This window comes from Scomber scombrus, chromosome 15 (assembly GCF_963691925.1).
Source record: "Scomber scombrus chromosome 15, fScoSco1.1, whole genome shotgun sequence".
Lineage (NCBI taxonomy): Eukaryota > Metazoa > Chordata > Actinopteri > Scombriformes > Scombridae > Scomber > Scomber scombrus.
Window position 1 is genome coordinate 17,554,554 of NC_084984.1, and position 25,487 is coordinate 17,580,040.

Below are 25,487 nucleotides of genomic sequence, written 5' to 3' on the forward strand. Positions count from 1 at the left end.
AGGAAGCTCCTGGTGTTTTTAAACACTCTGCAATGCAGTTCGGAAACATCAACTTTAAAAGTCAACTTCTGTGTTGTTGCATGGGAAACTCTTGGTAGTGTGGCTCCTTTAAGGAATAGGGCAGTGTGTAATGTGTTTGCGGTTGAGCGAATAATGGTGAACGCAAGCCCCTCCAATTCCCCATAACTGCTGCAGCCACCTCGCCCACAAAGCAATGAACCTCACGGAAACACTTAAGTCCATTTAATATAATGACCATCTTGTTGCTAAGAGTGATGAACCCTGAGGCATTAAAAAGCATACACATCCACAAGGAGAGGTCTCCACAGGGATTCTGAACATGAATAGTTTGATTATGTTCAGTGGTCTGTTATGGAAAATGAAATCACATCTGTTGCTGCTTCTCCAGGGGTAGTACCAATTGATTCTTTTATACTCCGTTAATAATGGGACAGTTGCATCACAGCTGATTGTACACGCTTTACGAAACATGAATGATGAATGCAGCTGATCCCAGGTGTACAATATGAACGAGAGAAATCTATTCATATTTAGATGAAAAGATGCAAGCAGAACTCGAGCAGAGATTGAGCTCTGAATCGTCCTTCGCTGCTCTCATCATCTGTCCTCTCTCTTACACTTGCTCTCTCTCAGTCTGAGTAAATATCAGTGAAAGATGTCGGGCATCTGTGTCCGGAAGGAGGCATCGTAAATTATGGCTGCTGAGAGATATGGCGTTCAATACAGGAGATATGAGAGGGAGGAGAAGAGCTATAGGAGGGGAGTTGGATTAATGAACTGGTGTAAAGGAAAGAGTGGGGGGCAGATTGATCCATGGCCCTGCCAGCTATCCTGACAGTCTTTTTCTTTTTGAACAATTTTGAGCAATTCATTGTTCATGTTGATCACTGCATAATTAGGACATTTGTGTGTCGTCTGTAGACACTTTGTTGCAGCAGTTAGCGGAGTTGTTTCACAGCAAGGGAGTCAAAAATCTCAGCTGTGTCTTTCTTTGGTGTGGAGTTTGAGTTTTCTTACTTGTTTTTGTGGCTTTCTGCCCACACCAACAGATACTGTATGTTACACCCACAGAATTTATTAATAAATATCAATAAATTATAAAAGCCCTTTTCGATTGCTCCAAGATTCCAGGAACCTATGGATGTACCTTAAGTGAGATCAAATTCATTTGAATTCATAGCCTAATATTACATACTATATCTCAAAAGGTTTTAGAGGCCCACAACGGCACCGGCTAGAAACTTTTATAAAAGCACCCGTGTGGCAACAGTCCTAATGTACCAATCCAACATAGGACTCAATGAAAAAATCCAATAAACAAGCAACATTCAGAAAGTTCATCACCACAATCTTCTTTCGGGTGTTTCACCTTTCATTTTAATGTCGCCAGTCCAACATAAAAACACATTAAACATTAGAGTCACTCAGCAGTAAATCATGAAAAACATCATGAAGACTCAGGTGGAATATACAGTACATACAAAAATGATTTTATGTCTCAAACAATTGTGATCATTTTAATACCATTAGCTGTCTATGTTTCTTCAGATGTTGCTAAAACACAAGCCACAAAATTCCCATTTAGTTTTTGGGCTTTATGGTTGCAATGGAGCAGTTAGGAGGTGCTGGATTTATGGACGTATTGGATGTTTCCTAGAGCAACCATATTAGGGCTACAACTAACAATGACTTTCGTAATATATAAATCTTTTTTTTTTAACCATAGAGTATGATCTTTTAGTTTAAGAATTGTGCCCATCACAAATTCCATCACAAAGCCCAAAGTGACATCTTCAAATTGCTTCTCTTGTCTGACCAACCAAAACCTACAGTTATACAGTGATGTAAAATAGAGAAAAGCAGCAAATCCTCACATCATGAGAGGCTGAAATCAGCAAATGCTTTGCTTTATGTAAGTTGATTCAAATTTATTAGAATCTATAATATAACTAATCCATTATGAACTCACCATCTCCCCCTATAGCTTTACACTACCGATCACACATCTCTCTCTCTCTCTTTCTCTGACTCAACACACCAAAAACGCTCCATTTTATCAGTTTTAACTCAACATAATATTCATCAGCATGTGTTCATCTCAGACTCTGCAGTATCTGTAGACTAGATCTCTTAACAAACGCTGTTCTTGTTTCGAATGATAAAAAAATGACAGATCTGTTTTCTCTTTCTCTGGCACAGTAAAGGTGATAACAGCTATGTATATTAACCACCCAGTCAGTTGCAAAAAGCCAGCATCGATTTGCCTCTCTGTTCACCTTAAAATGATAAATGGCAATAGATTAGAAATATTGGGACCCTGTAGGCATTATGATACACATCTTAAGGAGTGTCTTCCCCAAGTGTGATTAAAGGATAGAAAAGAAAGATTTGTATTTTGTATTTGTGCCCTATTGTGCAGTTATGTATGCATATATGTTTGTGTGTGTGTGCATGCTTGCAGGTGGTTTGTGGCATTTATTCAAATTACAGAGATAACCAGAGTGTATGAGATGGATTGGAGAATGGGAGGATTAGTTGAGATGGCTTGGGCAAAGCCATTGTGGATGTTTCCCTCTGGCTAATCCTTGTGATTGATGACTCGCCTCCATTAAGTCTCTGTGTTGGCGGCCTTGTCAATTACTCATTAATCCTTCTAAGTGTTTACTTCATTTGGGGCCTAAACTGTTTCTGTGTCCAACAAATGTGCATGTGCATGCTCACACACGTGGCAAAACAGTACACACAAACAATCAGTACACTGTGCAGTTAGAAAATACAAGGAGAATGTCATGTTTAGGCCTGTAATGGTAATTGTTTTTGTTGGACGATATATTGTCCCAAAAATAATCGCAATAAATTATACTATTGTCATTTTAAGACCATTTTATGCCACTGATATAATGATAATATAATAGCGTAATAATGCACCCTTTAAGTACACCCTTTCAAAAAGCAATGAACTTTAAATTCTGAAAAGTATTCAGACATTTGAAACCTGAATGTAAAAAAAATCTTCCTGAGCCGCAATGTTCGTCAGAATTGCCTCCCACCTCTGACATCACATGTAAATATGGAAGTGGCATTGGCTCAGTGGGTTTGTGAAGGGGTAGCAGCTCAATCCTGAGCCACTTATTCACTGGGGCAACCGGAGTATCGGAGGTTGGGCACTATGTTGCTGCTGACCCATCACCAGGGCCTAGGATGGTGTTATTTAGGGATAATGCCATATGAACAGCACCGTGCACTTTTTTCTCAAAAACAGAATTCATTAAAACATTGAAACCTTCTGGAAACAACCTGCTGAAACAAGAAGACAGATTACAGCCCGACTGATGCATCAGTCAGCCGATATTGGCGTGTCACAGATATATCGGTATCGGCCTATTGGCGCTTTTCCACTATACAGTTCTAGCACTACTTGGCTCGACTGGACCCGATTTGGTACCAGGAACAACCTTTTCCATTACTTCATAATACCTACTCAACGTGGACGGGGTCGTCATAGCACGGCTGCGCGAAACTGCCGTGACTTTGTTTTATACGTGACGCAAACACATAAACAGTGGAGGATATCGGGGCAATGGTGTACTTGCTGCTCGGTCTGTGCCTTTTGTCACACACAAAGCAATAGAAGAGAGCCGAATCGCTGTAACGCTGCTGCCGGTATTTAAAAATGCCGGGTAATTAATTATTGTGTCGGATGGCTCATGACTCTTCCAGTGACGACACTCTCTGACCAATCAGTGGCCGGCAGTCTGTTGACGTCACATTTTAGTATTGGGTTGGCTCGCTTGGAACCTCAGCAGAGCAGTTAATAAAAAAGTACCAGGTACTATCCTGAGTGGAAAGGCAAAAAAAAAGAGTAGAGTCGAGTCGAGTAGTGCTAGAACTGTATAGTGGTTAAGCGCCATATATGTTGTACAATATGTGCCTATTTGTTTTCATTGCATAACTTTCTCACAATAGTTTGATAACAATAATGACTTGAGGGATCACTGTAAAGAATGTGCGTTTATATATGTATGTGTGCGTGTATATATTCTCGATGTAAAAGATTATCGATATAGGATTTTTTTTACTTTGTACAGTCGGTATCGGCATTGGGCCAAAACCAGTATGGGTTGGGCCCTAAGATAGATAGATGGACCACACACAATAAGTTAAGCTGTTTACTCTGGCACATTTGCTAAATAATCATATATTGTACGATAAGTCGATATATGGATATATAATGTTGATAATTAGGTTATCGTACGCCAAGTCAGTAATGTAATTATCATTACATGACATGTTTCTAAAGATAGCTCATGTCTGCAAGTTTTCAAGTTGCAAAAACAGGATGACAAGGGGACACATTGTTCAATGTTAATTAATTACCTCTATACAGTATGATAAAGATGGTGAATTGCTCTGCAGTACCAATACAGTGAAATGTTATCATGACGTATATGTTGTCATAAAGGACAGAAATAAGAGAGAATAAGTCTTTCTTGCATTATTTAAAAGCTAATTTGATGGATTAAAGACAGTGACAATGGTTACCATTTATTTACTTCAAAAATATTTGACCTGCGGCTGTATTTACATTTTGTATAAAAGGTTTGGTTAAACTAAACTGTTCTCACAAAATGGATGTTAACACCTTCAAGTGTGCTTAAAGCAAAGCATTCCGCTGTACATTTTGAATTCAATTTTGATCTGTATTTCTTTCTTTGAACTCAATATAACAGAATAATATTGATAAAAGACATTGTTTTCCTAATACATTCTGACTCACTGCCCTGTGTGCTATGAAACCAGCACATTGCGGATCTTACTTGTCAGAGTTACCCACATAAACTCAACCGATGTGGAAACGAGCACATGCGTTTATTCTTAGCTCTCCCTCACAGTCGGGGGAAACACTTCATCGACAGGCTCGCAGGCACGCTCGCTGCCGGTGACATGTTTGGCCCAAAGGCATAAACACACAGCTGATAGATAGATCGGACTTTGAAAATTGTGCCAACGCTGCACAGCATCAATGACTATGATCCATTCACACCGCTGACAGATTCACTTTCCTCCCAGCCGCATTCTGATTTTCAGCAAACCATCAAACAAACACATTCCAGTTTTCTTACAGCTCGTCTGCTCTCCAGAGCTCACCGGGCCTACCTTCACTGCCGGCTGTTGTAATTGTACAAACACACTGTGAAACCATGATGCAGCAGTGCAAGCAAAGAGTAATCACTCGTTTTAATCTTCTGTCAGTCCTAACGCCAACAGGAGTATAAAGATTGCCATGAAAGCTGTGTGTTGCAGTTTTGTTCCGTCTATATTTTTTATGTCACCAGCACTTCCTGCTGTGTGTGTGTGTGTGTGTGTGTGTGTGTGTGTGTGTGTGTGTGTGTGTGAATGTTGCACTGATATTTTGACACCTTCGTTGAGTGTTACTGAAGCCAGGAACTTCACATTTTAAGGGGTGAGATAAAGTACAACTGCAATTAAACTGCCTTTTTTGTCAACTACAGCATACTGTAAATACCTACTCTATGAATCATTTGTCCTGTGTTCGCCTTCAAGAAAAAAATCTGAAACTGAAGGGGGGGATTTTATATTTGGTGACCCCTTGTTTGACATAATTTCGCTCCATTATCCACTTACATAGCTGGAATCCTTGTTTTGATAACTTACAAACATGAACACACATCTTGAACTCCCTCTTTGGGTCAGTCTTCAACAATAGTTTGCAGGTAATATTGAAAAAAAAATGTTTTATATATTGAACCAGACATTGTGAGTATGTCACTACATTAATGTCTTAACTTTTTTCTTTTTTTAAGCCTGCATCTAATGCCTTATTGTGGAGCACTTAGTTGATAGAGACATAAAAATCATTCACATCTAGCTCTTTCCAGTTAATTGAGGTTTAATGTAGAAGTTTAAGTCCTTCTTTTGCATGCTTAAGTGCTCTGTGTTTACAGAATGTCACGCAGCTTGTGTTCTGTTTGTGTAGTAATTGATTGGAATCAGGGTAATGTGTAATCATGACATTCAATTTTTCTCACAGGTGTGTGTTTGTGTCTGTGTAACATAGATCTCCAGTGGTTGGCGGTAAATAAGCAGGGTGAAATACAGTTAACCTGGTTGTGCTTTGTATGTGTGTATCAAGTTCTTACATCTGATCTGTGTGCTTTCAAGTCACTGTGTTTGTTTGGACTGTGCACTCAGATCACTTGGTTTTCATTCACTTGACTTAGCTTGTGCGTTACGAGAGTTCGTGACAACTTAGAAGCAACAATTAGCATGAAGTGGTTTCAACCCTGCAGCCAAATCATCCGACAGTGCCACAGAAGAAATGCTTTTAACAGACGACTCATGGACACTTTTCTTTTGCTTTTGCTGTCATAAATCCACCTGTTCTAACCGAAACCTCATCCCAACTCTCATGAAAACAGAGACTTTTTGTTTTTGTATCAGACATCAGGTAGAGCACTACAGGTTTAATTACATTTGGGGCCTCATTTTGCCAATTCAATCAATCAATCTATATTTATATAGCACCAAATCACAACAAAAGTAATCTCAAGGCACTTTACACATGGAGTAGGTCTAGACCGTACTTTAATTGTTAAATTAATCATTTAAAGAGACCCGACATTCCCACATGAGCAAGCACTTGGAGACAGTGACAAGGAGAAACTCCCTTTTAACGGGAAGAAACCTTAGGCAGAACCGGGCTCTAATTGGGCGGCCATCTGCCTCGACTAGTTGGGGTTGCAAGGGAGTGTGTCTGATTTTTGCAATATTTCATAGATGAAAAAAAGGCTGTCCTTGAAATTTGTTTTATGTGGGAATTGAAGGACAAATCCTGATCAAATATAACTCCTAGGTTGCTTACAGTGTTGCTGAAGGCCAGAGAAGTTTCTAAGGTGTTTGGGGACAAACACAATAACTTCAGATTTTTCAGAGTTTAATAGCAGAAAGTTGCACGTCATCCAGGCCTTAAGGCATGCTTTTAGTTTAGTTAATTCTTTGGATTCATCTGGATTTATCTGATAGATATAATTAAGTATCATCTGCATAACAATGAAGATTGATGGAGTGTTTATGAATAATGTTAAAGGAAGCATATACTGTATAAGGTGAATAGTATGGTCCCCTATACACCCTGACCCCCAACTTAGCAACATCTTTCTCAGATAAAGAGACATTTTAACACATATACTCAGTCTTTTTTATAAATGTTTTTAATGATATAAAACAACATGAGCCATCATGAACAAAGTCTCCATTACTCCTCAGTAAATCTGCCATTTACTCTCTGTGAGAAAACCTGAATATATGTGTAAGCCTAAACAACATCCAGACACACTCCATTGTTTGCTTGTGTTTTAGCTCTAAAAATTGAGACTGCATGACTTGTTTTTGTCTTGTTTACAAGACTCAGAAGAGCTGGGTTGTTCTTGTTGTCAGATTTTATTAAATAATCGTGTGTGTGCAGCAGCCTGCGCACATCTCATTTACTTTGATTAGTTGTGTAGTCACACATACGCATTGACCCACACACAAATATGGCTTAATGATTTTTGAGGACTTTTCAGAGATTTAGCTTCTTAACAACGCTGTTGGGTCTTTTAATACATACTCTCTCTATAATATGGTTCAATCCCTCATGTCTTACACTGTAGCTCTAAAGCTTGTACAGTACACAGATGTGCATTTAGAAGTGATGGAAATGGATGGCCTCTACCGCAGGGCTCTGTGCTCTTGGCTTTTTGTGTATAAAATGGATTGCCTGAACTCTCATGAGAGTGTGTTGTTTCTTTCCACAGCATCGTCTGAAAGCAGTTTATCTGCCATTGCCATTTCCCATTTATGCCCTGTTATATTTTCTATTATTTCCCCAGCGATGTTTGTTCTGCACGCAGGCAGAGCCGAAGTTCATCAAACCCGGTGTCGTAATCAGCACTTTTTCTCCAGGAATGACGAATTAGGACCACTATAGCACGGCTCTTAAGTCGATTACCGCTGTTTCTTACCCACAGGGTTGGGAGCAACCTGTTAAACCCCCCCCCCCATCTTTCCTTTTCTCCTCATCTCATTTTGCCCTAATTCCCCCCGCACTTGCTTCTCATCGCATCTAAACACTGCTCATTTTGCCGCCTTCTTCCATTTCCTCTAAAATGCAGTTCCCGGACCAGCACGCACCATGATAGAGCCTGTTTGGAATTATCAATCAAAGTGATGTGCTGTGGCTTGCTCGGAAAAAGCATCCAAGAGAGAGTGGCCGGTGTTCATCGATCAAACCATCACCAAATAAAGAAGCCCCGCCAGTAATTTCTGTTAAATGTCTTCTTGAGAATGTGGATGGTGCGATGCAATTAAAAACTTCAGTTCAATTTGTAAAGATCTGCAGTGATATCGTCATCCACCCACAAAGATTTCAATGCTTCTTAAAACAACTAATCTTAACATAATTATAGCTGTGGCCCAATTCCATAATAATAGTGTACAGTGTGTCCTTCATACTTGTTTTTTTCCTACATACATTATAAAGCTTTTTCTATTCGTATACAAATATAAATCAATATATTTGACTGTTTTGTATAATGGTAAGCCTTAGGGAAACTGTGACTTTGAAACACAAGCATCAATTTAATTTCCATATATTTAATACTTTACTCTTTGAATTCCACGGATCTCCTTGAGGCTTTCTCATCACCTTCCTCATTTATTTATTTATGTTTACCTTATCTCTCTTCTTTGCTCCATGTGTGTGTATGTTCAATTTGCCAACGGTGTCATCCTGATTGCATTTCGTTTCCCATGACCCCCCTGGTGATGTCTGACGGCTCAGAAACATGTGACAGATGTCATGTGCTGGTGTTGTTCCAACAAAGAGATGGACTTTGTCATCAAAAGTGTCAGAATGATGACACAATAATAAAATCCTGGAGACAGGCAATTTGGCTTTCTGACTTCACACTGATTTTTTTTGTGTGTGTGTGTGTCTCTCTCTTTTTCTTATTTTGTCCTTCACTCTTTCTGTCAGTAAAGGCCACCAGCGGTGTCTGCTCCTATGTTGAAGAACTACATACTTTTATCTATATTCCTGCATTGATGCAGCCCATAAAGAAGTGAGGAGGTGAAAGTGGGAGGGAGTGATGACAGTCATTTTGAGTCCAGTCAAGGATCTTCGCTGCTGAAGAGGTTTTGTTGTGACAGAATTGAAGTTATTATCTCTCAGCACAAATCAGGATCGTGAAATTGACTCAGTTGGATCGTAATGCTCAAGGAGACGTGCCACCTCTGAAATCTGCAACACTCTGACAAGTAATAATTTGAGTTGTTGCTTGTAACATTATGCTGATATGCATTTCAACAGAAGATATTTTTGGAAGTATTGTTGGAAGAAGGTTGATGTGAGGGATAGATGTATTTGTGGCTCATTACAGGAGAGAATGGAGGGACATTGTGTTTGTTAACAGCATTCACTTGGATACCTAAGCTACCCTGAGAAGTCTTTTCACCAACCTTACATACAGAGTTAGCAGGAAATGATCACTTCAGATTCATTATGACTGTAGATATATAGATAGATTTGGCACTGCAGTTTTTATTGAATACAAAAAACAGCATGAAACATGTATGAAACATAACATATAAGTTACATTTACAAAACAGACATACAAAAGGCTGAACAAAGCATCTGCAACACTAATAACAAAAGACAGTGTTTCCCCTAGGTTGGCTGCTTTGGAGTGGCGGTGGCTTCGAACACACATTATGCATTGCCCTATTCCTTAAAGGAGTTTTGCTACCAAGAGTTTCCAAGGCAATGACACAGAAGTCGACTCACATTTGTACTGCACAGTGAGGACCTTAAATGCTATTGATTTCTGAATGGATGGATATTGGTGTTTATTTTTTAGATTTGGCTTGGTGGAGGTTGTCATTGTCCACCAGGCCTGTACAATTATAGGGAAAACACTGATAGTAATAATAGTATTACATTTACTTTGTACCACACTTTTCATTCATAGTAAAACTCCAAGTACACCAATAGTTAAAATTACTCTCAAAAGCAACATTAATGCAAGCAGCAGACAGTTGTGAATATATTTAACACGAAGAGAAGAAAAAATACAGTTTACAATGGAGAGAGAACTATGACATTTCCATTAAGTAGAAATCACTTAATTGGTCCAGGAAGTACAATGTGTTTGGGGGTTTTAGGGGCGCAAAGCAACAACCAATAACCTAAAATCAAATAAGGAAGAATTTTGGTTTGATTTCATGCAACAGATGTTGTTAAGTGTTCACCAAGTCACCTTCTTGTTTGCTGGTTATTAATGTACAGGATTTCAAGGTAGCTGTGGTGATGTTGTGTAGATATCTCGCCTATTTGCAGACGATGTCATCTTTTTTGTTTTTATCAGATTGTGATGTCTGATGTTCCTTGGCTGCAGTAATGGAGGCTTTTTACTTGCCCAGAGTTGTTAAAGGAGAGCACTAAACCTTTCAATCTCCCAGTCAGTAATGGTTCAATCCCAAGACAGTGTCCATGAGATTTGGGCAAAGACTGAAAGGAACAAGATTTCTGATTCAAGTGGCTGGAGATGGAGGTAGAGATAGTTCCTGATGTCTGGCCTATATGCAATCAACTGTAGCTGTGACTTTAAAATGGACAATTTGATTTGATATGTCCATAGTCTTTAACACACATTGATGGTAGCAAAATGAAACATTTCCATAAAGAAACTTTTCCAAGCAGAAGTAGTAGTACACTGTCTTGTAGACCTTTTAAATATAAGTGTTTGTGACCATTTTGACTCTGAATTGAAAGTTAAGGTTCTGTTTGTGTTTGTGCTGCATAAAGATGGTTTGATCATTAAGTTCTCACCCCCTTTCAGTCTGATTTTTCTCCAGACCACCAGACACATGGGAATATATTGATCTGCAGAGGGATTGCACGTACAGCAAGCTATCAGAAGGCAATGAGGCACAGCCAACAGCAATTTTCAGTAGAAATGTATTTGCTGTTGTGTGTGTTTGTGTGTGTATGTGGGTAAGTGTTTGGTCATTTGGGGGTTTCTGGACAGCAGAGAAGCACTGCAGAATGGATTGCTGAATGGATTGCTTCAATGTAATCTTTAATTTTCTCCCAAATATCTTCCTCAGCCTGTTTTAGTGTTGTGTCTCACTTAGTTCACTGCTTCAACAACACGCTCTATCTGGGCCCAAGTATGTGTGGGCGAATGCTACAGCCTTATAAAATAAAATAAAATAAAATCGATTGACGTGTGGATTTGTGTGTATTCACACGTTTTGAGAATGGAAAAATGTGTTACTTTTGCTTTTAACGTGGGCTGAATCTCTCCTCTCCTGTCCACAGGTGCTGAAGGGCAGTAAAAAGCTTTGTCTCTCTGTACGATCTGTCGGCCGGATTCCAGGCGGCTATGTCACCAACCATGTTTATACCTGGGTTGACCCTCAGGGTCGGAGCGTGTCACCTCCTCCTGACCTGCCTGAGCATCGGAGCGCCACCCTGAGAAGAACTGACAGCCAGCGACGCAGTAACATGCAGCTACTGCAGGACGGAGATGAGAAGAAGGTGAAACAAAACATTGGTTTGCCTGATTATTTAAGCAGTGTGTTCATTAAATCCTCTAACTAATGATACTATCAGGAGAACACAAGCAAATATTTTACTTTTGGATAACATGCCTACAGATTGTAACTAAATATAATCTATCATTTTAAATCTAATTTCATCCAGTCAAAAAATTTGACATTCCTCACATTCATTATGCAATTTAAACAGTTTCCACTTGCTAAAAAGGTAACTTACCACATTGCACTTGCCTGTAGAATTTCTCTAATTTCTCTAAAACTTCGAAAGTAAACATAAGAAAAAATACAATAAAATATTAATGAAGAATGTAAATTGGTGAGAATAAATTAAGCATGCTGAAGTAAGCGAAAGACTCTAAAGCAGCTTGATTCATTAATCATAATTACTGTAACAAATATCCTTAAAAATCATATTCAGCTTTCCTTAAGGATATCAACTAAAATTTTGCCTCTGTAACAGGCATCGTGCTGTGATGCAGCTTCAGGACTGAGAAAACTGAGAAAAGATTTATAGCTCTTCTTTTCACATTAAGCCTAGTTAAGGACAGTTTTTTTCACTTTCTGATGAAGTTGAAAAAGTCCTTGTTCCTGAGCTCTGTCATGTAACTCATCACACTCCAACTCTGTGACTGCAGGGCCTGTTTTTGTACATGACTTCATGTTTTTTATGAACTTGTAGGGAGGAAAAAGCAATCAAACAGTTTTCGCTTCAGTCACTGCGGTTAATGAATGAATCAGAGAATAAGTGAACATGAACCCCTTATTGAACTCGAACATGAACATTAACCTGATCGGGCAAACATGAAACACAGACTTTCATCAGTCCTTGCTTTCGATATTTAATCTGAAAAAGTACAGCAGTTCTCGAAACATCAAAATCCTACTAATTTATCCACCACAACCACTTCCTTTTTATATATTTGAGAAAATAAGGTAATGCATTTGTAGAATCATGCTGCAATTATATCTGCAATGCAGAGCTTTAACGGCTGTTAGAGAACTTGAGGGTTGGCAGGTCACATTATTATCTGCTTCCAACATGTCTGAGCGGGGTGACTTTGAGAGCAGTTTGGAAGAGCAAAAGCAAATTATAATAGTAAGACACTTTAATGGACCAAAAAAAGTGATGGACACAGATTTTTTTTTCATCAAAAACTTAAACAATAACAGTAATTGGACTTTCAGTTCCACAAAACCCTGTCACCACTTAATGACCTGCAGCGAAGGATCTGTCAGAGCTTTTAAAGATTTATCACACTCGAACTTTCAATTTTTCATCACCTGAAAGCCACACATTGATCTTGGCAGCCTCAGCTGCTGTCAATATAGGCTGTAATTAGTGAAACGCAGATAACATTTAGAAAATATTAATATAGTCTCAAGTAAATAGTTTCAGCTTCTTTGCTCCTGTTTAAAAAGAAATGAATATCCACTTCTGAGTTTGAAATGTGCTTTTAAATCGGAGAGAAACATCTTTCATCTGAATATTTGTCAATCTGCTATCTGCTGGAATAGCTTCCAGGAGCTTTTTATAGTTTAGGCGTGACTCAAACGTTGTATTGACACAGTGTCGCAGGTCAAAACTGCCGCTGCTATTACTTTTCCTGTCCTTTATGTTAGCACAGGATGGCACGTTGAGCTACGCCCCTGCAGACGGCTAAATTGTGTTGTGAATTTGTACATTCCATGAGGTGCTTCACATAAAAGAAGTGGCAGTAATAAAAGTACTTTAGTGTTTAGGGGTAAATTGTTAGAAACATTGTCCAAGGCTGGCTCAGTTGCCTTTTCAGCATTTAGTAAGTGGCTATCATGTGTTAGCGAGGGGGAATGTCTCTGTTTAGCTGTTCAAACATGCAGTGTTAATTTCACACAATATGAACAACACACTTCAGGAATCCCTCTATCCCAAACAAATGCTCTATGAATGCCACTTCAGATTCCAGTGCTTACAAAACAGAGACATTTAGACCACTGCGACTCCTTTTAACAGAGAAAGAGCGTATTTCATTAATTCTATGATAACAGCTGATGCTCAGGAACACTATGAGCCTTAAGAACTGCTATGTGCTGCCAATAAAAGAACGATGAGTCAGATAATTAAGACTATTTTTCCATGTCCTGCATAAATGTCACAGAGAACATGAATGCCTCCACACTCCCACTCAGCAAAGGTTGCTGGCTTACCTCCAATATGCAGATAGTTGTTATTAAAAGGGAAGAGCCGCAGTGCCATATGTGCTGAATGAAAGCAAGATTCTCTAGTGCCACATGCCAAACCTACACACACAGCCAGGATATAAGAAGGATGAAATTGACATGGTTTAATAGAGATATTTGCACAGCTTGCAGTTGCCAGAGTGCAACTGATTCCTCCCTTTTTCAATCTTGGCGAGGGACAGCTGCATTAGGATCACACCAAGCAATCAAAGCCTCATTGTGCTGGAGGAAAAAAAAACTCAATTTAAAGTTTGGCACTGGTAAGCTACCACTAAACCTCTCCCGATCGGCAATCTGAACTTTAAATGTGGTGTCTTCTCTTTCCAAATGTACCGATGAGGTGAGCTCATCCAAATTACCGAGAATGAACGATAAAGGAAGCCCAGCACAAAGTTTCCTTTTTACTTTAGATGTTAAGATGAGGTAGGCACCTTAAAACAGCATTAAGAAGTATTGTTGTTATACATCAGTGCAGGTGAGTGAGGGGAATGTTTCAACTTGTGTGTCATGAACAAATATGGCATTAGAAGATTACCAAATTAACTAAAGCTAAAAGCTCAAAGGCCAAAGCCAGTAGCTGCAGAGTTAAGGGACACACCTGAAGATTAGACCGAACAAAGAGGAGCATAATACCAGCCATCACTGCCAGTGGGTTAGACAAAGCTGTTTGATCAGACAAATGAACCCTTCATCTAACCCTACAGCCTCTGGAACAGACCAAAAAATGCTTTTATAGATCAATATATGGAAAAGCAGTGTAAAGGTTGATATCTATAGCTGCATTTGTATTCTATATACTGCATTTGGAGCTGTCAACCTATTACTTTATCATAAGCAATATGAGCCTTGGTAAAATTGGCATTATCAGGGCAAATATTACAATCTAAAGATCTATCAATGTAAGTAATTTAATACTAAAATAAGTTAATCAAGTCAAATATAAATGCAAGGTTAAAAAGATGAGTTTTGAAAATGTTTCGATTCAGCAGCTTTCATATTGTTCAATAAAATGAAATGAGAAGGAAACTATTGAAGCTGAATTTAAGTAGATGTAACAGTCAGCTAAGATAATTGCATGTTGACTGTGTATAATCAGCCTTAATCTTCAAAATATAAGCATTGTGATGTGAAGCCTCTCAACCCAGGTCCTCGTCTGCATGCCGAGTGCTGCTGCTCCAGTTCTTTCTCCTGCTTGTCGGTCTCACTTTCATCCAGATGTGTCAGGTCCACTCTCCTGCTGAATGCATCACGTCTTCATTTGTAAATTTATGTCCGCTGTGTGCAGAATGCAGAGGAATAGGAGTGAAAGGTGTCATTAATCTGTGCCGGTTCAGTTACTTTCACTGCTTAATTTAATAGTTGAAATATCAGCAAATTACCTCATCTTCATTTCTGAATCCTTCTTGAGGTGACTACTACTACCTGAAATATATTTACACATATTTTAAAAAGTTTGAAGTATAGCCATTGGGCATTCATCCCAAAGCTGTATATCTTGAGAGGGGAAACATTTTGGATGTAAAATTGGATCCCAGCATAAACACTGCAGTATATAAATACTGCAGTGTTTATGCTGGTCATTTAGTCTTCTGTTGAATATAAGTAGCTGAAACCACAAATAAGAGTAGTAACTACAATGTATGTCCTGAGTTGAAACCATCTGTTAGAGATGATACATTTGTATAGTCTGTAATCAGTGGCATCTTCAGAAATTATTTCAGTTCAAGATGCAGGTAAATAACTTGAAATTATATGATGATTTCAGCTATAATATACACATTCACTTAAGTATGAACAGTAACTTGGTAAATGCAAAAACTGAAGATGACTTTTTGTTTGATTCAGACATTGTTGTCTTGCTCTTTACAGACGATTAACAGATTTATGCTTATTTCTAATCAAAACTTTTAAATGCCACTTTTTTATTGACATACTGCACATGCTGTATGTGACAATGTTAAAAAATTGTTCTGCTTTTAAACAAATAAAATAATCTGGCATTGTGTCCACCTGTGTCCACATAATGTAGTATAACGTCATTTGAGACTATTGTTTGATGAGATTGAATTTGAAACCAGTAAACTCATTTTCCTCTAATTTCCCTTGTTTCCAGGTCAGAAGTGACCTACTAAATACATTACTGCATTACATTATCTGCTATATTATTACAAATGCAGGAAGTACATTAGTCATTTTTAGTACAGTGAACTATTTCCTGTTGGTATTAATGACTATCTGCAGCAGTATGTTAATAACAGAGGTATCTTGTAGCTCTCCAATATTTCCAGTTGGCGGATTATTTGACTTCTGACAGCAAAAACATCAGATATTGTCTGCACTGCTTATCAGGGGGAGTGACACAGTGGAGTCTTGTAAATAAACTGATTGACCAATTCCAACATTCATTCCTCCAATCAAAACATTTTCTGCCTTGTCATTACTGACTCTGAGTCACCACATTGAAATAGCTCCTTAAACTCTTTATTTGAGCCTGCAAATACCAGCTCAGAGCAGGGCTGTCATTTCCTCTATGCATTGTGTGTCTCATATCCCCTTTCAATTGTGAACAGTGCCGACACCACAGGCAGATCTGGCAGCACGTCAGGCAACACAATTGAGACGGCAAAATGTCATTTGAAGTGTTGATATTTAAGAAGTGTCTTTATCCCACGTCGTTTCAAATCTTTAACCCCTGCTTCTACGATCTACCTTCTTTATCTCTTCCTCTGTCTGTCTTTAATAGGTCAACTTGGTTCTGGATGATGGCCGGTCTCTGGGTCTAATGATCCGGGGGGGAGCTGAATATGCATTGGGTATTTACATCACCGGAGTGGACCAGGGATCAGCAGCAGAGTGCGGGGGACTCAAGGTATCACTTCAGTCTGTCTTTCATGCACTGTCTCCCACACACTCTCACTTTTAAGATGGATAAGGAGAGATAAGGATTTAGTTATTGGCATGATTTGTTCTTTGTTGGGGAGCTCACAGGGGAACGAATACACACTCTTTCTCTCTTCCGTACTTGGCCCACTATTCTTATATTAGCATGAATCGTGTTTTTTTCACTTTTATCACTGCATACACCAACCACTATAATATTAATACCTTATCAACCTATCAAGGCTTACATAGAACAAACAGAAGCATTGTAAGCAACTGCATCAAACACCTAAGAAACCACAGAGGAATCCCCTACAGGTTACTTAAAAAACAACCAAACACTTCTGATCTACCACCCCAAACCCCTTGGTTTCCACTTTATAATTTTCCAACAACCACAGGGTAACATCCACCATTAACATATAGTCTACTAGCCCCTTTCACACATGCAGTCTACCCTGAAATGTTCAGGAACATTTCATCCATGGGGTCATGAATGATGAATCGATATGAATATGAATCGATATTCTAGGAAATCTGTACCACCAAGGACTAGTAACATTTCAGTTTCTGCGTTGTGAATGAATGCACTCAACTGAATAAATAGTGCTATTTTTTGAATGTGAAATGGTTTAAGTAACTCTTGTACATGTTTTCTCATGTAACTTTAACAGAATTGCTTTCATAAAGCCATATCGATCACTCAAAGCTCCGCCAGACACTGAGCCAAGCTTAAGCTGATCGTTCAAAATCTCCAATCTGACAGAGCTTTGAGTAATCAATATGCGCAACAAAACACAAAAAAAGCAATGCCTCCTCTAATTCAAGCAACAGATCCCTTTTAAAAGTCAGTGTGTGTGTGTGTGTGTGTGTGTGTGTGTGTGTGTGTGTGTGTGTGTGTGTGTTTGGTGCAACAAAACACACACTGTTCTTCTGTTTGAAATTATGATCTTATCTTTAATATCACAATCCAAATCATATCCACAATGTTAATTACCCAAAAGCAAAGTTTTGGTGAGCATGCGGGGTGTGAGATCCATGTATAAGAGATAGCAAAGTGGTTTGTAATTAGGGATTTAAAATTCACTCATCACTCCAGCTGATTAACGTGACTCAGCGGGTGGACATGCTGCTCCACCAGAAACATCTCTTATTGCACAGTAAGAGCATTTATTCACTGACAAATAGCCTCAACTGTAGACTCATACTGCTAACATTACACTGCTAACTTCATACTCTATGCCGTAACACATCTGCTCTCTCTCTCACACACACACAACCTACCCCCCCCCCTCGCCCACATCTACTATTGCATTGCCATGGCATGTATGAAAAGGTGCATGATGGAAATGTATCTGAATGTAGCTGCATGTGTGAATAATGTAAATAACTAGCAGTGCCTAACTAGCATGTTATTAACAATTAGATTGGAGCTTTTAAAGTGATTTAGCATGCACATGTCTTTAGAATATGTAAACTTTGCAGGTACTATACTTTTCTATTTTATAGAAGCACTGTTTCTTGATGAGGAAACGTTTCCTTTCACTTGCTGTCCTTATAAGGAAGTTAGAGGTTCAGAAACAGAGCGTTCAATGTTTTAAAAGTGCCAAGCAGCCATCAGGGTTCAGGATGTATTAGCACTGGATCTGTCCATGATTAGATCTGTCTAACCGGTGGGATGACCCTCAGTCTTCGTTGAATCAGATTTGCTCTTCACGTCGACTGTCTGCTCTGTCTACACACATCTCAAACTGCTAGTGAAATTTCCTGTTTCCTGATTCTGTCAAAGTGACATGACAGCTGAGGGAAAGTAATTCCAATATGCAGCTTTTTTTGATGTATGCACTCACATTTCCTACTACTTGAGGCTATTATTTGTCAAACTGCTGTTTCTCCCTTTCGTTGCCATATGGGCTGTCAAAAACAATTGCTTTAAGGTGTGTGAACAAATTAGAAAGTAACATATGCTGTTTGTTTGATACGGTGTTGGACTGTACTGCCTTTGCTTTTTGCAAGTTAATTTTATTGATATTTTCAGGCAAAAACAGTGGGTTGACACATAAGCAATAGAATTCTTGTAAGAGCTGTAATGGATTATCTGGATATCTCATAGGCAAATACATTGTATTTAGTCATTTTTTGCATTTTACACATTGATTGACATGAAAGTTTTAATGTAAGGGTCATTTTTCTCATATACAGATTGTTTTATTTTATTTTCTATGTTATTTGTTTATTTGTCAGGGACAGTGCATATTAATAAACATTTCTGTAAATATGCTAGAATTAGCCCAAAGGCTAGTTTTCATCTGTTGTCCCTGGCCAGGTGTGAGTTGGCAGCTTAAAATCCAGAAACACATTTAAAACATTATAAGACAAGTCAGTTACAATGACTTATGTCATATGAAATTTTTAATATAAGGGTCAGTTTTCTAATATACAGTAGTTGACAATATATATAATATATACAAATTATGTAAAACAATACTGTAGTGAAACAGCTCAGAGATATCCACTTGTTAGATTTTTAGAGTTTCACTAACATACATGGTAGCGAATCTCTCATATACTGTACAGACTTGATTCAAAGTGCAGGTGAAGGATAAATGTAGATAGATGTATATATTAGATGGGAACGCACTGATCTTTTCATTTTCAATCAAAATAAAGTGAAGCATCCATCCTTCCAGAGCACAGCTTTGGCTGCTTCGCTCACAGATGTGTGTCTGTCATGGTGACATGGCAACAGATGGAGAGCGAGGACAGATGTCTCCCCTACGTCCTCGTCTCACGCCTGTTAGTTATCAGCCCGTCAGCCAGCCAATTACACAGGTACCCATTAGAGGGCCCACACAGGCGCATACACTGAGCGCAGCATCTTGATGTGGAGTGGTTGTTAGCAACTAGAAAGGCGTCTTATTAAAAAGGGCGGAAAGAAAGCACAGGAGGGAGCACAAGAAGGTATATCCACACAGGCCAGTGTTCAGTGTCAGAAGCAAAGATTTAAATAGAGCACAGTTTCCTGCCTGGTGCGATGCGTTTCAGCGAGGCTTTTGTTGATTTGGTGAGATGCACCAAAGAGAGAGAGCACGTGTCAGCACGGTCTCAACGGAACGAGGGGTAGGTTGAGAAAGAGAGTGAGAGATTGCAGCCATTGACAACCTTTCACATTTAGGCAGAGACACTATTTGCTATCAGTGTGCACACAATCACTCAGGTGGGCAGAAAATAGGTGAGAGCTAAATAATTATACTCAGTAATGTCATGTCAAATACCATGTTGTGATATTTAACATTTAGCTAAACTGGCCATTAATATGGATCAGCAGCATACCTGTAGAGTATATCACCTCTCCAAGGAGCTAATTATTCTAAATAACCCTCCCTGTTGACATCAGCAGCAAAGGTGTTTCACTGGTGTTCCTTGCATTGTTTTTGCCCCAAGGCAGATTATTAAACAATGTGTCTTGTAAACAGTGTTCTTCAGGATATGTAGAAAGTACACAGCACTTCATATTTAGTGGATGTGAAACTAAGCAACTGTATTTAGCAAAAACCTCTGTGAGGCTATTGTTGGCAACTCCAGTCAAACTATTGATTCGCACTTAAGCCTTCTCAGTTGATGTTGGCATGGTGAATTTTTGTGCTTTGTTAATTTATATTCTACAGTATCTGCAAATGATAAATTATTGCATGCAAGAAGAAGTAGTTGGAGATGCCAGATCTGCATATTATTTTGCAATTCAATGTAAAATGGCGAGATGTAATGATGCAATGAAGCTTCAGTCCTGAAATTAAGCTGTCAGTTTGCCTTGTTACTGAAATAGTCAGTGAAGAATATGGGCGACTGAAACAACGCTGTTTATTCAGCTGTAGAATCAAATCAAAACTAGATAGTCAGATAATGTGTGCAGATTTAATGTAATGTTAATGTGGATTTATGCATGCCTTGTTGTCAGTGTTTTCATATTTGGTCTAAATGGAAACACTGTTAACATTTGGATGATGAGCCTCTTGCAGCACAGTGGTCCATTGTGTTTGATCGTCTTAAGCTTCAATGAGACTTATTCTAAAAGCAGGTGCTTGCAAATAAGGTACAGTGCTTCATCTCATCAAGCTGATGGATGGGCTTAATCTTGTTGAAACAAAATGGGTACCATGAAAAGGGATAACTCTGAGAAAGCTCTGAAATGTTTTGTCGAATAATCAATTAGTCCTTTTTTGACCGGATTCAAATATTCTTCTTGGTGTGTTTTTTTTTGAAAGTTTGAGACATATGTAAGGATATGAGCATACAACACCTCCTGAACCTTTCTAACTGAGCTTCATGAACAGGAGGAATGGTTAGTGTACAGGTATTACTAGCAGTTCTCTAATTCTATGTGAATGAGAACTGCTTTAACAATTGTCTTTGACCATAATCAAGTATATTGAGTGTGGCCTTTAATATTTAGACATGCAACAGTTATGTACTTATGCCACCAGGTGTTTCGTAGCTGCATCACCTCCACTTAGCTTAGATTTATTGCAATTTGGTGATGTTACAGCCTGTGGAGTTTGAATGTGGTAGTGATGATAGCTGCGTAAATTGATGTTATGGACACCCTTTGATCAACCCTTCATTACATAAGAAACTTGGCTGAGCAATCTTTTGGAATTGTGACTGGGTAAAAAGCCTCGAGGAGTTAAAGGAATGAAGAAAGAGCCCTCACTGTTTATTTTTTTTTTAATATAAAAAGATTATTGAGTGAATCCATGACAGTATTTGGCATCAAAAACAGGATCAAAGGCGAACCAGGACTTTGACGTTATAATAACCTGAGAATAAGTAAGTGTGATAATTATTAACCTTCAATATAAATCATTTTTTCTTATTCATGAGATAACTTTACTCTTATCACAAAAACAGCCAAGCAGTTGAGTCTGAACTTATGTGCTCTTTTAGAGATACCTCAGATGGCACCAGTGTGCAACCCTAAATAGTGTTGGAAACATCCTCAGGGCAGAGACTCGTACAGGCAAACGATGTCTCCGATTGTCAGTGCTCAGCTGGAGAAGACATTTCCTCACCCTGCAGCACCCTGTCTTCACACTCTATGTCTATATGTTGGTTTTCATATAGCTTGGATGATTATGATGGATGGCTTATTTGGCTCCCAGACTAATAATAATCATCACACCACTAAGATGCCACTGCTTCAATGTTCAGAGAAAATGTTGTGTCACCGCTTTGCTCGCCTGCCACCTCCTCAGACTGTGTGTATTTGCGTTGTTAGGGAGACAGGACAGACTTTGACTAATCACTTATATCCCCCAAATTGAACCTCTTCCCACTCACCGCACTCAAAATGGGGAGAAAGGTCAACCCTGCCCAGTGCCCTTTTGTTGACATCTGCCTGGATTGGTTTAATTTAATTCAGGCAAAGGGAAAAAGGTCATGCCTATGTTGACGTCAACACAATGACACAAATGAAAGTAACAGGAGAGGCAACCGGACACTATTAAAAGTCTGGAACAAGTACTTAACTGCTTCTTTTTCACGTTGTTGTAGGTTCATCAAGCGTTCGGTAAATTCTTAATTGAAGAGATTTTCCTCTACTTCAGCAAGTTAGAATAAATGTATTCAGCCTCACTTTCTCATTGTTTCCTTTTTACTCAAATGTAAATACATGCATAAGCAGTGTACACACACAGAGAGACTGTGTTTAACTGAAAGCCCTGAACACGAACATGGATTAAGGCCAAATACTTTCAATTTGCACAGAGGTGATTTTCCATCCTCTCTGATGATAACACAATCCTGCTGAAAGAGCACAAAGCAAATCAGGATAAAAAAGGTACTTGGCAAGCAACAAGGTGCAGGTGTGTGTGTGTGTTGTGTGTGTGATTTTGCTTAACCACAATAAATAGCTAAAAGGATCTTGCTGCAGCCAACGAGACAATGAAGAAGCATTACTGCAACTTAATAAATTTCATTGCTGTTTTAGTTCGTGACAAAGTAAAAAGTCCTTGGTTTGACCTGAAGATCCCAACATCTCCACGGATTGTCTGAATCTTTGGCAGAGTAGTCAGGTTACTGAAATAAAACTGAAATCTCTTAAAGGAACCCAACACTCAAACAACATAACACTCGGAGCACCTGAGGGTTTGATTTCAGGTCCCTTTTTTCCCTCCAAAGTATTTTGACCACATTATGCTTAAATTCATTAACTATAATACACAACTCCACAATATTCCTACTCCAAAAATCCTGATATTAAGTATTTGATGTTACAGCTGGTTTGGAAAATTAATTCAAGGCATATATGGATTAGCACTATTTACAGATGTAATATATGTCTCTAAACTAATGAAAATATTTCAAACCAAAGATCATTTTTGATCATGTATGATGCTGACCAGCCTTTGATGTTGAAGAGAGCTATATATTCTTCTTATATTCTACTTCATATACAGCGAGCATGTTATACCACTGAAATGGTCAGGGGGAAGTTCACATAGATTCACCTCACCTCCACTTCACAGGAATAGATAAAACAATGGAAACGTCTTGGTGGTTCTGTTATAATAGGTTTGAAATTGACCTGGATCCTTATGTTGCTTTGTTACATTTCCTAATTCTGCTTCTTTTCACTGTGAGGAGTCTGCTTAAACAGAAATTTCATAAATGTAATCTTTAAAAGAGCACTTTTAGAAAAATTGCACTGAGAGTCTGATGCCTCCCCCAGATCATTTCTGGTGAATCTAGGAATCATTGGATGTGAACATTTACTAGAGCTGCGTTTCTGAGCTCCTATCAAACTAGTAATCCAATCTAAAATCACAGATGAATGACAGTGAACATGATGTTGAACAACTAATTTCCCATCATCATATCCCAATTATCTATCAAAATGAAGCAATTTTATCCTTCATGTACACTTTGCTCACCTCTTACTTTATTTTTACAACTGTATTTCTTATCAACAGATTGAAAAAAATCTCTAATGCCTCTAATGTGGAATTGATGCAATATTTAGTTTGAACAATTGTTACATAACTATATCGCTTAAAACCAAACCATGTTTCAGGCAGTGGTAAACTGATAATATATGAAGTGAAGAGTTTGATTTTGAAATGATTTCTGATCTCGTGTCCTCAGATAACTAAACAGGTGTAGTGTCACGAACCTGCAGAACAATAAATGGTTTAGCATGTTGAGCAAGTGAACTACATGTACGTTTTATAGAAATCCCATCACTGAGAATGCGCGACAACCTGAAAAAGATGAGCCTTACTGAATGATATAAGCACGAACAAGACAGCTTGAATGTTATCATAGTTAGTATTACATAACCTGTGCTGCGTTATCTAACTGTGTTTCCAACATGGAAGCTGCTACTAGCAAGTGTTAATTATTAGTAAGAAATACAGGAACACTTTGAGCATCTCTTTGTTGTTAATTTGGTGTGATTGCAAAATAATGATGAAGCATAGAGCAAAAGTATAATGATATAATTCTCTGAAAAAGTGTACCTGAAAAAGGGATAACTTTCATAAATAGTTTGTATAGTAAATTAGTAGAAAATATGTCAACAGAATTATACTGGTGTGGAAAAAAAATATTTGAACAGGATTTGTTGTACAAGATTAATTGGCCCTTAGGGGAACTTGTTACGACTCGGTGCTGCTGCAGCTCTTGAAGAGGACATCAAAACAGGATTTAACAGACATGGACAGAACTATTAAAATCCAACACAACAAACAGCAGCATCAGTGTAAAACATACAAACAGTGCAGACATTCAAAGATCCAGTGTTACCTGTAGCGTTTTACTCCTTTATACCACAAATGTTGTTTAATTTCAGTTTAATTAAAGGTTGATGCTAATTAAACAACCTTTATGCAGTTATTAACACATATCATCAACAGGATTGCACCCATGGCCTTTTTAATAGTTCCAATTCTGTGAGTTAGTAAGTATTTGCTGCTCAAATCAATTCTTGAGATCACCTCTAAATTGTTAAGTTCAAAGTATGGACTAGGTGCTACATTCATCATTTGTATTATCACTGGTAAATGTGTCTGATTGGTCCACACATTTACTTGACAGAACTTTCTAAAAAAGCACAACAACAGGTTCTTTATTATGAAGTGATTCAAAAATAATGAAACCAAGCAGACACCATGCAGGTATTGCAAACTGCACTCTCACAGCCTATGTTTTTATTTTTTTGATCATGCATCTAGATTCAGTACACATACTGCACACTGTATTATATATATAGATAGAAGAGTAAGATGAAAGCGATTTATACTTAGCATAAATGTCACAGTCTAAAGAGCATAATAACAGCCACTTTTCACACACTGTCGTAACTACATGGCAGTAACCTGGCAGGTTGGTCAAGAATAAGAAATGCTAAAATAATTCATGGTTAAGAGAGCGACACATCCTGCCGAGCACCAATGCCTAGTGTTTGTCCCGCCCGCTCCAAGGACAGGCATTATCAACTAGCTGTCATTAGCTACAAATAATTTACAGCACTACAGGCATTTACTTGCGATGTCCTTGTGTTTGTAGCCGTCCTTGTAAAATAAACAATTGATGAATTAATATTCATAGCATAAAAACAATCCCCACTGTACCTATAGGAAACACCTAGGCCCTGTGCTTCAGTAGTACACACCGGCTGCAGGTACGCATACAGTAGAAGATCTGCTTCTATGTGTCTGCTGTGTGAAATGGAGATGGGCTCCACATTAGACTAT

General features: G+C 38.4%; 1 protein-coding gene across 1 annotated transcript in view; it reads left to right on the plus strand.

Moving 5' to 3' along the window:
- whrna (whirlin a) overlaps positions 1-25,487 on the plus strand; it is a 124,732-nt gene that overhangs the window by 43,544 nt on the left and 55,701 nt on the right. The window contains exons 2-3 of the mRNA XM_062434855.1: positions 11,402-11,620; positions 16,601-16,726. Coding sequence (XP_062290839.1) covers positions 11,402-11,620; positions 16,601-16,726 — 345 coding nt within the window. The remainder of the gene's footprint in view (positions 1-11,401; positions 11,621-16,600; positions 16,727-25,487) is intronic.